This window comes from Alosa pseudoharengus, unplaced genomic scaffold (assembly GCF_046254945.1).
Source record: "Alosa pseudoharengus isolate Yale_2024_CS ecotype anadromous, Long Island Sound unplaced genomic scaffold, YU_APseudo_1.1 YU_APseudo_1.1_scf_9, whole genome shotgun sequence".
Lineage (NCBI taxonomy): Eukaryota > Metazoa > Chordata > Actinopteri > Clupeiformes > Clupeidae > Alosa > Alosa pseudoharengus.
In genome coordinates, this window is record NW_027468881.1 from 35,423,367 (window position 1) to 35,438,621 (window position 15,255).

The 15,255-nt window shown below is 49.1% G+C and overlaps 1 protein-coding gene across 1 annotated transcript in view; it reads right to left on the reverse strand.

Moving 5' to 3' along the window:
• Window positions 1-15,255, reverse strand: part of acap3a (ArfGAP with coiled-coil, ankyrin repeat and PH domains 3a) — a 60,859-nt gene that overhangs the window by 24,867 nt on the left and 20,737 nt on the right. The window contains exons 2-4 of the mRNA XM_076275789.1: window positions 9,501-9,558; window positions 6,290-6,409; window positions 4,969-5,022 (exon numbers count right to left, since the gene is read on the reverse strand). Coding sequence (XP_076131904.1) covers window positions 4,969-5,022; window positions 6,290-6,409; window positions 9,501-9,558 — 232 coding nt within the window. The remainder of the gene's footprint in view (window positions 1-4,968; window positions 5,023-6,289; window positions 6,410-9,500; window positions 9,559-15,255) is intronic.

Consider the following 15,255-nt stretch of genomic DNA (forward strand, 5'->3'; position numbering starts at 1 on the left):
TGAGAGAGAGTGAGAGAGAGAGAGAGAGAGAGAGAGAGAGAAGAGTGAGAGAGTGAGAGAGAGAGGAGAGAGAGTGAGAGAGAGAGAGAAGAGTGAGAGAGAGTGAGAGAGAGAGCGAGAGAGAGAGAGAGAGAGAGAGAGAGAGAGAGAGGAGAGAGAGAGAAGAGTGAGAGAGAGTGAGAGAGAGAGCGAGAGAGAGCTGTTTGCCAGGTTAATAAAAACCACAAACAGTGGCAAGGGAGTCCTTACAAGATATAACATGGAGACCAGAGAGTCAATTAAACCACATTTAGCACAGATATCTGCCAGGAGTTAGTGTGTGAATAAGTCTATGTCCTATATATAGTATACTGTAGTCTGCACACATACTGCATTGCGTTCATGAGCATGTTTTACTCAGCATACCTATGGATACTGGCAGGACCTGTGGATGATGACAGAAGCCTAGCTGGTGCTGAGCAGACCTGCCTCCTCTTCACTCCAGCTGCATGGCAGCATATCGATGTGTAGGACAGTCCAGTGGCGCTCCTCTGGCTCCGCTGACCGAGCGGAGTGCATCACGTGCTCATCTCCCGGGAGCGGCGAGCGCTGATTAAATGTGTGCCTCTGTCGCTCAGTGCAAGTGGCTCCGGACGAGAGCCAGCGCTGAATGATGAAATGTAAACACAGGCCCATGACCCTTCGCGCCGGCTGGCCAATGAAATCACGGAGCCGAGGCCCGACGCTCTCCCCGATGTGTGCTGCTGGGAGTTAAAGACGTGACGGAGCTGACAGCAAGGTCATTAATACAGCACAGCTCCGAGGATACGCACACACACACTCTCACTGGCCATACCCGAGTTACGTACAGTTCCAGTGACAACATTTCAGCGTAGCTGTGGTTGAACAGCACATGAGCTGGGAGAGATAGCGGCGTGCTAGCATGGAGCTCAGCTGCACCTCATCAGAGGACTTCTGCTGGAGTTTCATCTTTCTGCCACTTAAAGCACTCAACAGTGATCGACCGACGCAGTAACATCCCTAATGGAGGGAGACAAGGGACAAATCAATGTGCTGATGACACAGCTCTGAGTTAGTAGGCTGGGTGTGGGATACTACGTTTTAATTCCCTATATCTCTATTCCCCTCTGTGTGTGTGTGTGTGTGTGTGTGTGTGTGTGTGTTTGCTATGACTAATCTGGGATAGCCATGATCTCAAAAAGTATTCCAGTCGTGTAGACCAGCATCCTGTGAGTATGCAGTGACAGCCCTCTTACTGGAAATGAACTGGAATCCCCCCAACACACACACACACACACACACACACAGCTAATCTGGGGATTGTGGTAAAAACACTGTTTAGGATCTGTTTTGTTACATAAAGCCATGGCAAACCCAAAGTTCCCTTTTCTTCTCCTCTCCTCTTTTCTTCTCCTCTTCTCTTTTCTCTCCTCTTTTCTCTCCTCTCCTCTTTTCTTTTCCTCTTTTCTCTCCTCTCCTCTTTTCTCCTCTCCTCTTTTCTTTTCCTCTTCTCTTTTCTTCTCCTCTTCTCTTTTCTTCTCCTCTCCTCTTTTCTCTCCTCTTTTCTCTCCTCTCCTCTTCTCTTTCCTCTCCTCTCTCTCTCCGTCCTCCCTCTCTCTCTCCCCCTCTCCCCCCCTCTCTCTCCCTCTCTCTCTCCCCCTCTCTCTCTCTCTCTCTCTCTCTCCCTCCCAACAGCTCGGAGGATTTTCCAGGACGTTTTGTTTCCTCTCCAGACAGCCTGCCTTTTTTTTTTAGAGGCACAGAGCAAGAAAATTCCACTGATTCTCTCCATTCTTGCCCTCTCTCAGAGAAACAGGCATTATCGACCAACAACTACCAGCCTGTAACAACTAATGCAGCATTTTGTGTCCAGTAAAAGGTATTGGGGTGTGTGTGCTACACAGAATGTAGAAATTATCGATTGTCAACAAAAATGGCGTGCCGCTGTTGAGGAGGTGGGCCTGTTCAGTATTAATCTGTGTGTTTATGTTTTAAATATCTGTTTGTAAAGCTGACAGGCCTGTGGCTGTGCCTGTGTCATATCACTGACTTGCTTACTGCTGGGCTGCACTGTTCTTAACAATGTTAGCACAGCATGTTAGAAAGCAGACTATGGAATATGTAGTGTGTGTGTGTGTGTGTGTGTGTGTGTGTGTGTGTGTGTGTGTGTGTGTGTGTGCGTGAATGTGTGTGTGCGTGTGTGTGCATGCGTGAATGTGTGTGTGTGTGTGTGTGTGTGTGTGTGTGTTTGTATGCTCTGGATGCTGACACAATTGTCCTGCCTGCATGACGCCATGCTTACCTGAACGGTTAACAGCGCTGTGGCAATATCATGGAAGCCACTACATCCCCCACTTCTCCCAAAGCCTCTCATACACACGTCCCCCACTTCTCCCAAAGCCTCTCATACACACAGGCTCCAGAGATAGCCCCATCATCTCTTATTCATGCATGTACACAGGGCAGCAGCGAGACTCGGCTCTCTGAGCTGAACGAGGCCGCCGAGGCTTACTGTAGCATAGGGCTTTCCTTCTGGCAGAGACAGCAGCTCCCAAACACACAACTGGAGCAGCACCACCACCACTAGTCTAACGGAACCTGGTCACTGGTGAGTTCTCTAGCCCTCAGTGGCCCCGACCCCCTGCTCCCTTGTTTAGTTTTCTCCTCTTTGATTACGGCTTTCTACTCTCGTCTCTTTTCTTCCCTTGCTGCTTTCTCTTTTTGTCTCATTCGTCCTGCCTAGACTCAGTTGCCTTGGTTACCCTGACTGAGGTTGTGTTATCATTGTGTTTATCCGATGAAAGGATCTGAGAGAAGTTTTAACTCAACAGACGACAGGCTGATAAAAAACATTCAATTCCACGGTCCACACAAAGCGATGACTAGTTTGTTACACATGAATCACATCTCAATCTCCTTGCAAGCCACTGCTCTAACATGGTAGTACAAATATGAATGATGCATATCATACTGAACAAATAAGGGAAAACAAAACCAGCAGGAGTTGGTACAGTCATGAAGAAACTCACGTTGCAGAGATTCTTCCAGTGAAGACATGACAGAAAATGTCTAAGAACATTAAACATGACAGTCTTAAACAGAAACCGTCTACACCAAAACAAAAATATGTATTATTACATCAATTGTGTGAAATGTCTTTAAATCTAATTATTTAACCAGACAAACATCTATCTGAACAGTGTCCAGTGATTTTCATGTACTGTATGCTAATGCATGCTGGTGAGTCTGACTCTGACTGACAGCACAGATCACCTGCACATGAGCAACAGAGAGTGCAGAGCACTGACTCATCCTACTGCCTACTGACCTGTCTTCCTATTTTATATCAGAAACATGTGTGTGTGTGTGTGTGTGTGTGTGTGTGTGTGTGTGTGTGTGTGTGTGTGTGTGTGTGTGTGTGTGTGTGTGTGTGTGTGTGGTGTGTGTGTGTGTCTATGTGTGCACATTAGAGGCAGTGACCTGAAAGAGCCTTCCTATGGACTGTAACTCCCTCCCTGCAGGCAAACCATTACTCAGGTAGAAGCCCTAAATCTCACCTCATGCATCTCTGTCTCTACCTCTCTCTCTCTCTCTCACACACACACACACACATACACACACACACACACACACACACACTCTCTCACACACACACACACACACACACACACACACACACACACACACACTCTCTCTCTCTCTCACACACACACACACACACACACACACACACACACACACACACACACACACACACACACACACACTCTCTCTCTCTCTGACTGAGCTACGGGGTGCTGAGCACAGCTATTACTGTAACCTGCTGTTAACCTGCTGAATTTATCAGGCAACAGAAAATATGGAAGAGCGCGTTCAGTGGGCCATCGCTAGAGCCGTCTATGGAATTCCACCTGCACCACTTTAGTATTATTCCTCCTTCTCAGGGAGGCTCACGACATGAAGTGATGGAGAGCATCAACACAGATCGGTCTGTGTGTGTACTGTACGTGTGTGTGTGTGTGTGTGTGTGTGTGTGTGTGTGTGTGTGTGTGTGTGTGTGTGTGTGTGTGTGTGTGTGTGTGTGTGTGTGTGTGTGTAATGGATGACTAATCCATAAATGAGTAAAAGAGGTATTTGAAAGGCCCTGATCCTGCTGGCCCAAAGCCAGATCAGCTCACAGCAGGAACAACACGCACTAAATACAGTGAGACTGGGCAGACAGAGGCCCGGTCACTCAGAGGAAATAGAACCCAGATGCAGAACAGCATGCTTCCATGGTCCTCTCCTTATCCTCATGTATCTGGACAGCAAGAGTGGATATACAGCAAATGTGTGCACACACACAACTGCATATGCACACAGTAGCAGTCAAATATGTTTGCACCAATTTCATGCATGTTTCTGTCATGCTGAAGGGCCAGTGACATACAGAGACAATTAGCTAAGGAGAGACAAAAGCACTGTCCACTGTCCTACACTGTACTTTTGCTCTCTCTGTCTCAGTTGGATTTGTAATTAGAATGCCCTGATAAACGAGAGCGTTCTCACTCAAAAGCACACTCTTTACAGCCATGTGTGAGGTCTGTGTGTGTGTGTGTGTGTGTGTGTGTGTGTGTGTGTGTTTTTGTGTGAAACCACAGAGAGAGGCACTTCATGTCACTTTCACGTCTATTTCACTGTAGCGTGCTGCCTTCCCCAAATGCCCACATGACATCCACCCAAAGTGCTGTGCGTCGGGCACTGTGTGATTCAAACAGCAGTCACTGAATCATTCATGCCCGGGTCCTCTTGACCTCTGTATGGTCATGTAAAAGCGGACCCTGGTGAGAACTAAGCATCGGCTCCGGCTTGTTCTCTCTCTCCTCCTTACGGCAGCGATCTCATTGGTCAGGTCTCAGTGGGCACCAGCTCTGTAGGCACACTGAGAGGAGGGGTCTCTACAGGAAGACCTGGGACTCTGGGACTCACCATGTGGTAGTTGACAATCTCCTGGAGGCTCTCACCAAACTTCTCCAGACACTCCTATCACCAAAACAGAGCACAACTAGATCAGTACAAGGTCCTGCACAGTGGACAGAGCACCTTACCATGCACACAGGCCAGTCCCAGCCCTGTCACTGCAAGCGTCTCATGCTTGAGGATCCTCAAGCACACTGTGGATTTTTTTATTTAATTTATAGTATAGTAGTATATTTAGTATTTAGTTTTGTTAGTTTTTCTCATCTTCTACTGTCTCTATTGTACAGTGGAGTTTTGTTATATGTATATACTTATATTTACCCTTTCTGCTGTAAGTGCATGTTGTGTGTGATGTAGGCTACTGAGACCTTGAATTTCCCCCTGGGGATCAATAAAGTATCTATCTATCTCTATCTATCAAAGTGCTGTCTGAACTCCTGGACATGAAATTAAAACAAGACTGAGGACAAAAACATGAAATGTACTGTAATAGATTGATGGACAACAAATGCCAACATTTCCTGTTGTGGGATAAAAGTAAGTGTTGAGAGAGGCAAAGAAATCTTGATTCATACTATCACCTGAGCACAACAGGGAAAGCACTACACATTTAAAACACACTGTCTGAGAGGGGTCAAAAAATGGAAATGTGTTTGGTCTGTCCTGTGTGTTTTACAATGGAAAAATAGCAAATAACAGCAGGCTTTAATGAGATGTTTGACATTAGACAAACAGGGGAGCGAGCCAGGCTGGAGCCAGGGGGCCTTTAACAGCACTTAAGGCTCGGCGGCAGCGCGTCTGCTCATGCTGGCACTGGTCCTCTCGCCTCCGCTGGGCCCACAGCACCGCCGCTCACAGCTCCGCCGCGCGGCAGACCACTGCCAGGGAGACGCGGGGTTCGGCTAGCTCGTGTGTGTGTGTGTGTATGTGTGTGTGTGTGTGTGTGTGTGTGTGTGTGTGTGTTGGGCCGCAGAGACGCAGCGAGGGCGCATTTCTGAGATCTGAGTCTTCCTAGAAGAGCTCAGCAGAGACAAATGACTCAGAGGGAGTCGGAGAGGCAACAGGCCCACAAATAAGACATTCTTCAGGAACTGGCTGAAACAAGATGAAGAAACGCCATCCATTTGAAGAAGAGCTCTGGATAAATTAACTTGTCCACGCCAGAAGCCAATAAATGTGTTTCGCATCTTCTCAGACAGATGTGTGTTTTTACATGTGCACTTTCCCCCTCATATCAGCATAACTGTGAAATGCCCATAAACCAAAGGGCCATATCAAACGGACCTTCAATTTCCCCAGGACAAAATACAACAAATAATGAAGTACTCACCGATATCATCTCATCCTTCTTGCATTGCTGGGACAGGTCTCTGATCCCATTCACAAAGAGCTTGTTGGCGGTGACGTACGCCTTCCCGGCCTCTATCATCCCACTGCATAGCTTCACCAGCTGAGGATAGAACAAGAGTGATTGATTTACTGATTGATTGAGTCAGTGAGTAAGTAAATGAATTAGTGAGAGAGTGTAAGAGTGGCTTAGAGACTGAGTGAGAGAACACAGCTGCAGGAGCAGTGGGGCTAGAGGGGACCCAACCCCCCCAACACACTGCTGACCTTCAGCTGAGCAAGACCAGAACGCACCGAGTTGCTTATTGAAAGGGGCTGACATGTTTCTCTCTCTTCCTCCCTCTCTCTCTGTGTGCACGTGTGTGCGTGAGTGTGTGTTTGTGTGTACAGTATGTGCGTCTGTGAGTGTTGCAACACACAACAGGTGTGGTGCAGTTCCCCGTTTCACAACTCAAGGGCTCACTGCCTGCAACCCTAATGGGCCAATTACGCTCCAGCATGCGACAGCAACCGCTGGTCTCCACATGTAAAAGTGAGAGGATGAAGAGTCCCCCCACTGCCTCCCTCTCTCTCTCTCTCTCTCTCTCTCCCTCTCTCTCTCTCTCCACATGGTTCTCTCTCTCTTTCTCTCTCTCCCTCTCTCTCTCTCCACATGGTTCAGCTGCAGCCCTGCTGTGTGCTCCGGGCCCCCAGACGCCCGGGCTGCCTGTCACTGAGTGTTCCCCATTAGCAGGCTGCGAGGCTGCGAGGCTGGGCGTGGGAGTGGGAGTGGGAGGGGGGGGCAGCATTCTCAGGCGGAGCCCACATGGGAGCCGGACTCTGTGGCCCGAGCTGATGGCGAGACGGAGAGCGTCCCCCGTGTCCCTTTACGAGGGAGGAGGGCGCAGGATATTGGGGTTAAGTGTCTCTCCCTGCTTCAGTGCTCCATGTGATGGGGAAGTGATGAAAATCAAGCAGAAAATAATATGTTGCACATGAGAACGCCGCCTGTGGCAGTTTCAGTGTGTTGACTGAGCTCAGTCGTCTGGTGGGTGGGCACGTTCAAGTCCTGGTTGTCTTGGCTGAAGCTCCCCTTCATATTGCAAGAAGAACAATGAAAACGAAACTGTCAGCTGTTCTAGGCGATCAAAATCACACAAAAATATTCAGCAAATAAGGTAAGTCTAAAGATTCCACTCAAAGTTTCAGCAATGATAGAATCTGCTATCTTCATTGTGATGTGAATTTGCACTTTCTGCCAAATAACCACAAGAAATCCCCTTGTTTCACACGGCCGATAAGCCAGAGAATCTGTCTCAGTCACTAACTGCAAGCCCAACAAAAACACTGAAACCAGACTGGACTGCCAGTGCATCTGTGCTGAGAGACAACATCTTGATTCAAATGAGAAGTCACGGGGGGGACTATCTCTCTCTCTCTCTCTCTCTCTGTATCTCTCTCTCTCTCTCTCTCTCTCACACACACACACACACACACACACACACAGATAGAGATGGAGAGAGAGGGGGAGAAAGAGAGAGAGGAAGGGAGAAATACTGTAAAGAGATAATAAGGTTCTTCTCAGCATTTTTGATTCATGAGAAGCATTTTTGCAGATCACTGGCAACAAGTGGATTAGTTAAGTGGAGTGTTCTTGTTTTTTCTTTGGCCTCAATCTGACTCCGATACATGTGTGTGCTGTCGGCCCTTCCCCTGCAGGCTGTTGCTCTGCTGATGGGAGCCATGCTGAAACAGGAGACTGCTGTTTGGCCAGGGGACTGGCCAGCCTGAGAGAGAGAGGAGGGGGGGCGAACAGGCCAGGTCCACTCTATTGCCTCTTTGTGCTGCTGTTGTTTCTTTCTCTTTTCCCTGGCTGATCTAATTGTCAAAGCCACATAATCACATCAATCTGCCCTCCCAACTTCCAGCAACTGCAGCAGCACAAGCACGTACTGAGCAACAGCCACGTCAACAACACGAGACCTGCAGCACACTCAAAAAGGCACTGCTTCACATGTCTCCAAAAGCAGACACAGACTACAGCTATTTTCATTGCTATTATGTCACCAGCTGACTGAACCTAAGCTTCGGAGGCTGTACATCTAACCTAGGCTGTGAGGGATGTGGGAGGCCAACTAGCGTACCGACAGAGCAGCTCTGAGAGTTGAGCTGGGCTCTGCCAGTTTGTCCAGCAGGCAGCATCACAGCCCTCATGACCATAACAAGAAAACATGGTCAGCTGGAAGACACCACGTGTAAATCGGCCCATATAACAAGGGAGTTCAACAAGCGGCTGAATCATCAATCATCTTATTATGAGTCTGCCGCTGCCCATTTCTCCCGGGGGAGCCGGAGGAGCCGGAGGAGTGGGAGGAGAAGGGGGGTAATGTCAGCTGACGGACCTCACTCAAGGTCAGCCATGACATCACTGAGCCCCAGCGTCACCGCCCGGCATCTGGCCTCCTCATTAGCGTGGAAATGGACCGCTGAGGGAGAGTGTGCTCTCCTCGGTCAGGCCCTCGCGCTGGGAGCCGTGGCCCAGAACGTCAGGCAAGACAACGACCCCGGCTATGATCACATGACAACGGTGTCAGAGTTGGCAGCTGGGACTTCAGGCTTTGTGTGAGAGCAGCCACCCACACAAACACCGCGGAACTCTTAAGAACAAACATCAGAGGCTGGGGCACGTTCCAGAGAGCGCGGCCCTGCTTAACCCATCTCTGATGAGATTAAGACCGGATGGACTAGACGGGTGTGTTCATTTCACCAGCTGCACTTCTCTTTCCTGAAGCGCTCACAATATCTCTCCCCAGCTCTGTGCCTTTACTATCATCTTGCCCTAATCCAGCGCCCTAATCCAGCGCCCCATCCGTAATCCCACTAGAGGACATGTCATCTAAATGGTAGAGACTCTGGCCTGGGGGTCAATCTACATATGTTTTCACCAGGGCACCGCAGGACATGGCAGTCACAAGTGCTTTCAAATCAGTCATCTGGATAGCCTTCCATGATTCAATAAAGATGATTACAGCCTGTGTGCATGAAACACTAAGCACTAGCGGGTGTTCTTTGAGGGGGCTGACAAGTTTTTCCTACTATCACACTGAGGTCTCCCTCCGGTTTGACAGAAAGTGTGTGTAATTTCACTGGTGCTGGCCTTTTCAAAAATGACTTTCACTTTCATGTTCAGGAATTGTAGATTTGTCATATCTTACCTTGTCTAATTTAGCTTCAATTTCAACAACTTCTGTTTCCACTTCATCAATGTTTGCCCTGCAAAACAAGAAGATGACAAAAAGATATGTCAGTGATGATTACTCGTTAAAATACACATTAAAACAACAGACACACAGAATCCAAAAATGATATTGTATGTGATCAAATCACATACATGTGGGACATTTTTAGTGCATTGTGAGCTCAATGGGTGAGGCCCTTTTGGGATGTTTTTGTTCTATCAAATCAGCAGAGTTTATATGTACATTTTTGGGGTAAGAATGAGTGTTTGAATCTCTGGTGCACTGGTGAACCAACACGGTTTTCATAAATTTCAGACTGACACAGGGAACTTGGATCTGGCAAACCCCAAACCCCAAAGCTAAGCACGTAGAACTCTGTGTGTGTATTCCAGGATGCAGAACGAGTGACGTGGACGCAGCCAGCTCTTAATTCAACGCAGACCAAACCCAGCGACAGTCACATCGCATCACGAACCCTGGCCATCCCACAACACTTCATCCCACAGCTCCACCAGCTAAGACCACTTCTCAAACTGTTTTGAAAATTGTGTGTGTGTGTGTATGTGTGTGTGTGTGTGTGTGTGTGTGTGTGAGTGTGTGTGATACTGAGTGAGTGTATTTGTGTTGCAGACAGTGGGACACCACCATCTTCGCCACAGGAAATGCCTCCCTACAACAACAACAAAGAAGCCACAGCAGTGGGCTCCACCATGTCATGACACTAACCACGCTGGGATGGAAGGGTGGTGGGTATGCCAGTGATCCCTAACTGTCACACTGCACACGCCCCTGGACTGTATGTCTCAATCAATGGGACTCCACACACAATCACACACTAAAAACGTTCCTCCGTCTTCAGTGCTAGCTCTGGCATAACTTGAAAATCCTTTTTGCAGGGCCTAGCCTAGCGTCTCGGCTAGCGGAATATCGTGCACTGAAGCGAGCGAACCCAGGCAGCGCTTCTGCACATGTTTTTCATTTGGAGCAGAAGAGATTGCGCATACGCATACACACACACAGAGACAGGCACAGGCACACATACACACACACACACACACACACACACACACACACACACACTTGGAAGAGCCCAGCGGATCTGTGTTACACATGGGCAAAGGGAGAGCATGTCAGCTCCAGTGCCTGGCTCTCCGCGCAGTCCTGCCTCTCCAGGCTGTGCGTAGCTGCATTAGCCCGGTTGGATGGCCACGGCCTCTGTGGGATCAGGGGTGAAGGAGAGGCACGTGCTGCCCTCTCTCACCCCCCACACACTCCCACCCTCACCCCCCACACACCCCCACCCTCACCACCACCCTCACCCCCCACACACCCCCACCCTCACCCCCCACACACCCCCACCCTCACCCTCACCCTCACACTGCCTCTCAAACTCTCAACCTACAACGGAAATCCTAAGACCCATGGACAGATCAGGGCCCATTATCATTACCGCTTCTTACACAGAGAATACTATAGTGTGCCAAATAAAGCATAAATGACAGGCAAAGAAATTATATTTACAGGCAGCTCAGCATATAAAGCAATCAAAAAGACACAATATGAGAAAGGGAAACACTATGAAATACCATCTCTCACACACAGAGATTAATGTGATTAATGTAATGGATCTATACTGTCTGATGCTATGTTAAGCTCAGGAGAAATACACTCTGTGTAATGACGTATGATAGCAGTTCATAAAGCAGTATTACAGTAAGTGGTACCCAGAAAGCGCCTGAAATCCACTGCTCGTGCAGTCGACCAACACAAAGGCAATCCACGATTGCACACACACGCGTCACGTTGTTCCCTCTACCAGCATGGCTGCTGTCACGTGGCCCTGGCTGCTTTAAATATGTAATAACATTTAGCCGGCGTGTCACTCCGTTGAGCAGCTCCTCGTGCACTCTGAGCCTTGCAGTGGAGCCATGACAGTGACTGCTCCTGAAATGTCATCTCTCTTCCATGTTCCCGACTGCTGCATTTGCCCAGCACCACACTGCAAGAAACCCTCCATCCACTTCAGTAAGCCACTTAACACATAAAAGCAGTGCGTTCAAAGCAAAGAAATAAGTGGTCTCGCCATGGAATAAATTAATCGTGGGGTATCCATGTGAAAGATATGATAAAACTCCAGTGATTTTTCCATATTAAATTCAGTCTTTAATACTGCATAAGCACAATGGGAGAAAATGGGGTAAATAAAGATAGTCCATACCAGACAATGGGGTGTTTTGGTCTTGGGATTGTTTGACCTTTTTTTTTGGTTGGATGTGCATTGAATGAAGGCCTCAGCCCCTGTGTGCATACTAGTCTGACTGCAGCAGTTCTCATGGGGGAAAGCTGTGACTCGTGGGTCTGCACCCCCCCCCCCCTCCGCTGCCTGCCCTCCAGATGTGTTTCCGCAGCGCTGGCTGGAGAGAGGCAGCTGCTCCCCCAGGCCCTGGGGCGCTCTGACGCCCCCCTTTCTCCTCGCCGACACCCTCAGTTGGCCGCACATGGCACTGGCCTAATAGATGCTCTCATAGCCCCGAGCCCCGTTTCCATGGCAACACTCTGTGGGCACAGGAACCCCATCATATCATCCCGTCTATGGAGGCTCTAGTCAGCCCTCACACTAAACAAGGACATCAATAACTGTCAAAATAGCACTACCTCAAACCCCTTTGACTTGTGCACTCCCAATACTGTCTGCCTCTCACAAATCCTCTGTGGTTCTGAGATGCCTTTGAAACATTTATGTGGTCATGGGGCTCAACGGGGAAGTGGAAAGGTCCTCTGAATCATACAACAACAGGCCAAGGTAGACATTACGAAGCAGCAAGTGCTGTGAGTCTGAGAATGTAGGGCAGAGCTTCGCTTAAAAAAATTGGGTCGTTTATGTCTACAGGGCTGTAAGATGCAATAAACATTACGATTGGGCTCTCTGTGGCGCGATGCTGAGCTGGCGCGCACTGCCCGCTTTTGGCCTGGTGGCATGCTGACACGCTGCTCTACAGAGATGGGCAGGGCTGTTTCACCCACATAGATCTACAGTACAGGCCTCTCAGTCGCACAACATGGAACCTACACACAGCACTGCATTGCAACGGCACTCGACAGCAGCAAACCCATGAAAACACAATGCACAACTAAAAAAAAGGGAAGATCCCTGATTCCCTGATCAAACTTCTGACACTGATCTAAGTTTGAAGTAGATCCCTTATTGTGTCTATTCTTATGCTTATGTTTGACAATACAGTGTAGTGATGTAGTGTAGTAATCGTGATGGATCTAGTTTTGGTGGATAGTAATGTCACTTTATTATCAGTGATGCAGCAAACAGCCAACAGCAGACCTAGACACCTAGACTTGAACGTCTGCGTTGACAGTGACATACTACTAGTAGACTACTGTTAAACAAAGGCATACAGTATGCATGAGCAAAACATGTCACATTCGAGTGCCTGCATTATGCCGGCGTCTAGGCAGAGGCAGGCAGTCCCAGCAGGGAGCCTGGGAGCACAGCGGAGCCCGGGGGCCCCGACACGGAGGGTGGAGGTGATGGGGGGCCCGGACACGGAGGGTGGAGGTGATGGGGGGCCCCACCACGGAGGGTGGAGGTGATGGGGGGCCCCGACACGGAGGGTGGAGGTGATGGGGAGCCCCGACACGGAGGGTGGAGGTGATGGGGGCCCCACCACGGAGGGTGGAGGTGATGGGGGGCCCCGACACGGAGGGTGGAGGTGATGGGGGCCCCACCACGGAGGGTGGAGGTGATGGGGGCGCGTGTGGCTGGTGAGCAGGTGGTCCAGCGCCAGGAGAGAGTGCAGAGAGGGGTCCAGGTAGTGACCCCTGAAAGAGGGCCTGTGGGTCCGCCAGCTGAGCTTGGCAAACAAACCCCCCTCCCACCCCTCTCTCAGCAGAGACGGGGGGTAATGAGGCCCAGGGTGGCCCAGGGACGGGCAACGCTGCCCAAAAACAAACAAACAAACAAACAAACACCCTAAAACAAACATGGCCTCATCACGTCCAGTCCAGCAGTTGTGCTGACAGTGTTTAATGTCTGCGGCAGACCCCCCTCTATCAATGGCCATTGTTAGAGATATGGCCTGTTGTGTGAGACAAAGTGAGAGTGGGGCTCTTCATGGTAGACTGATGATCCTGTTGGAGAGGGGGGTGAGCAGTGGCTCCCCACTGAGCTGGAGGCTCCACTTCACCGTGAGATGGCAGGGGTGTCACAATATTAATGACTTTGCTGTCCCAACTGAGACTCGTTAGGAAGTAGTTAGGTGCATACGTGTTTGAAGTGCGTGTGAGTGTGTGTGTGTTTGTGTGTGTATGTGTGTGTATGTGTGTGTTTTTTTGTGTGTGTGTGTGTGGATGTATCTCGCTGTCTGGCTATGAGTGTATGAGTGTGTGTGTGTGTGGGGTGTGTGTGTGTGTGTGTACAGTGTTCCTTTTCAGCTTCCTTGAGCATTCTCAGTGGGGATATTCTTAGCCACTCAATTATTCCCTTAATGTCACCCTCCTCCTTTCAGGCCTGTCTGGGATAATAGAGTGAACAGACAGGTGCCCCCAGCTATGCCTGCCCCCCTACCCTAGCCCTCCCAAAAAGATGCCTGCTCCTCGCTATACTTAGAGTACAAAGCAGGCCACTGAAATGCCTCTCTGACAAATGCACACATTCTCCAAGCATTTCTCGAAAGCATGACACTTCATTTGGATTCCTACCTCTCTAGGAGTTCCCATCCTGACCTCAGTGAACCCTTGCAGGACAGAGCTGTCCTTCAAGGGAAGTTCTAAAATCAGTTTCTGCCATACATCGATGTTTTCCAGCAGGAACATTACTACAAAAAAAAAATGGCTGTTTTAACACCAGATTTGTGCCAAAACAAGTGCACAACCAGTGCATTGGTGCCAACAGGCTGGAATAGCTCTTTTCCCCCCCAATGTCATGGATGGAGATTGTCCAGTCGGAGATACCATGTTAAAATCCCCACCCCCACCCGACCCTTTTGTACTTCATTGTCTGCTTCTCAGCATCCTAAAGAAGGAAACAGACTGGCAAAAATGCACTGATTGCTGTTGCCACAGCAACTGACTACGATATGCCCAATCCCTGATGCACTACCTCCTCCCGCTGGGCCATGCATGCACACAAAGTGCCCTGTGAAGAGTTGCCTGTCTGACAATAGGATTCATTCCGAGCTGTGAGCAGTACAGTGATGCATGCATATCTCTAAGTTCTCATATGAGAAACTTTTCAATCCGAGAGAGAGACAGATGGTCTGCACGCTGTATATGAGCTCCCAGAAACACTTTATTGTCTCTAAAAAGGCAACGTTTCAATCACAACAGACAGGCAAACATTTCAATCCGTGCAATTTGCAAGTTTAGATGATGGACAAATGCCTTGTTTTCTATCAATAGTACTGTACATCTACAAGACCCACTCTAATGTGACAATGACAGTGTGCTACTTCATCATAGTCCTGTTCATTCACATGGCAAGAAGTTGGCCTCGGATTGATCATTGTTCTCTGCATTCTGAGGCATCTATTTGCATCATGCAAATGACTTTGTTTTGCGCAGATTGGCTTTTGGTCAAGACAGTGACCGAATTATGCGGCCTTTTACTCGACAGACAAAGAGAGGGAGACACAGGGAAGGGGAGGGGGGGTTGTGGTCAGAGGGAGGGACAGAAGTTAACTAGTTCTGCTGCAAGGAGTAGGGCAAACTTCATGTCATG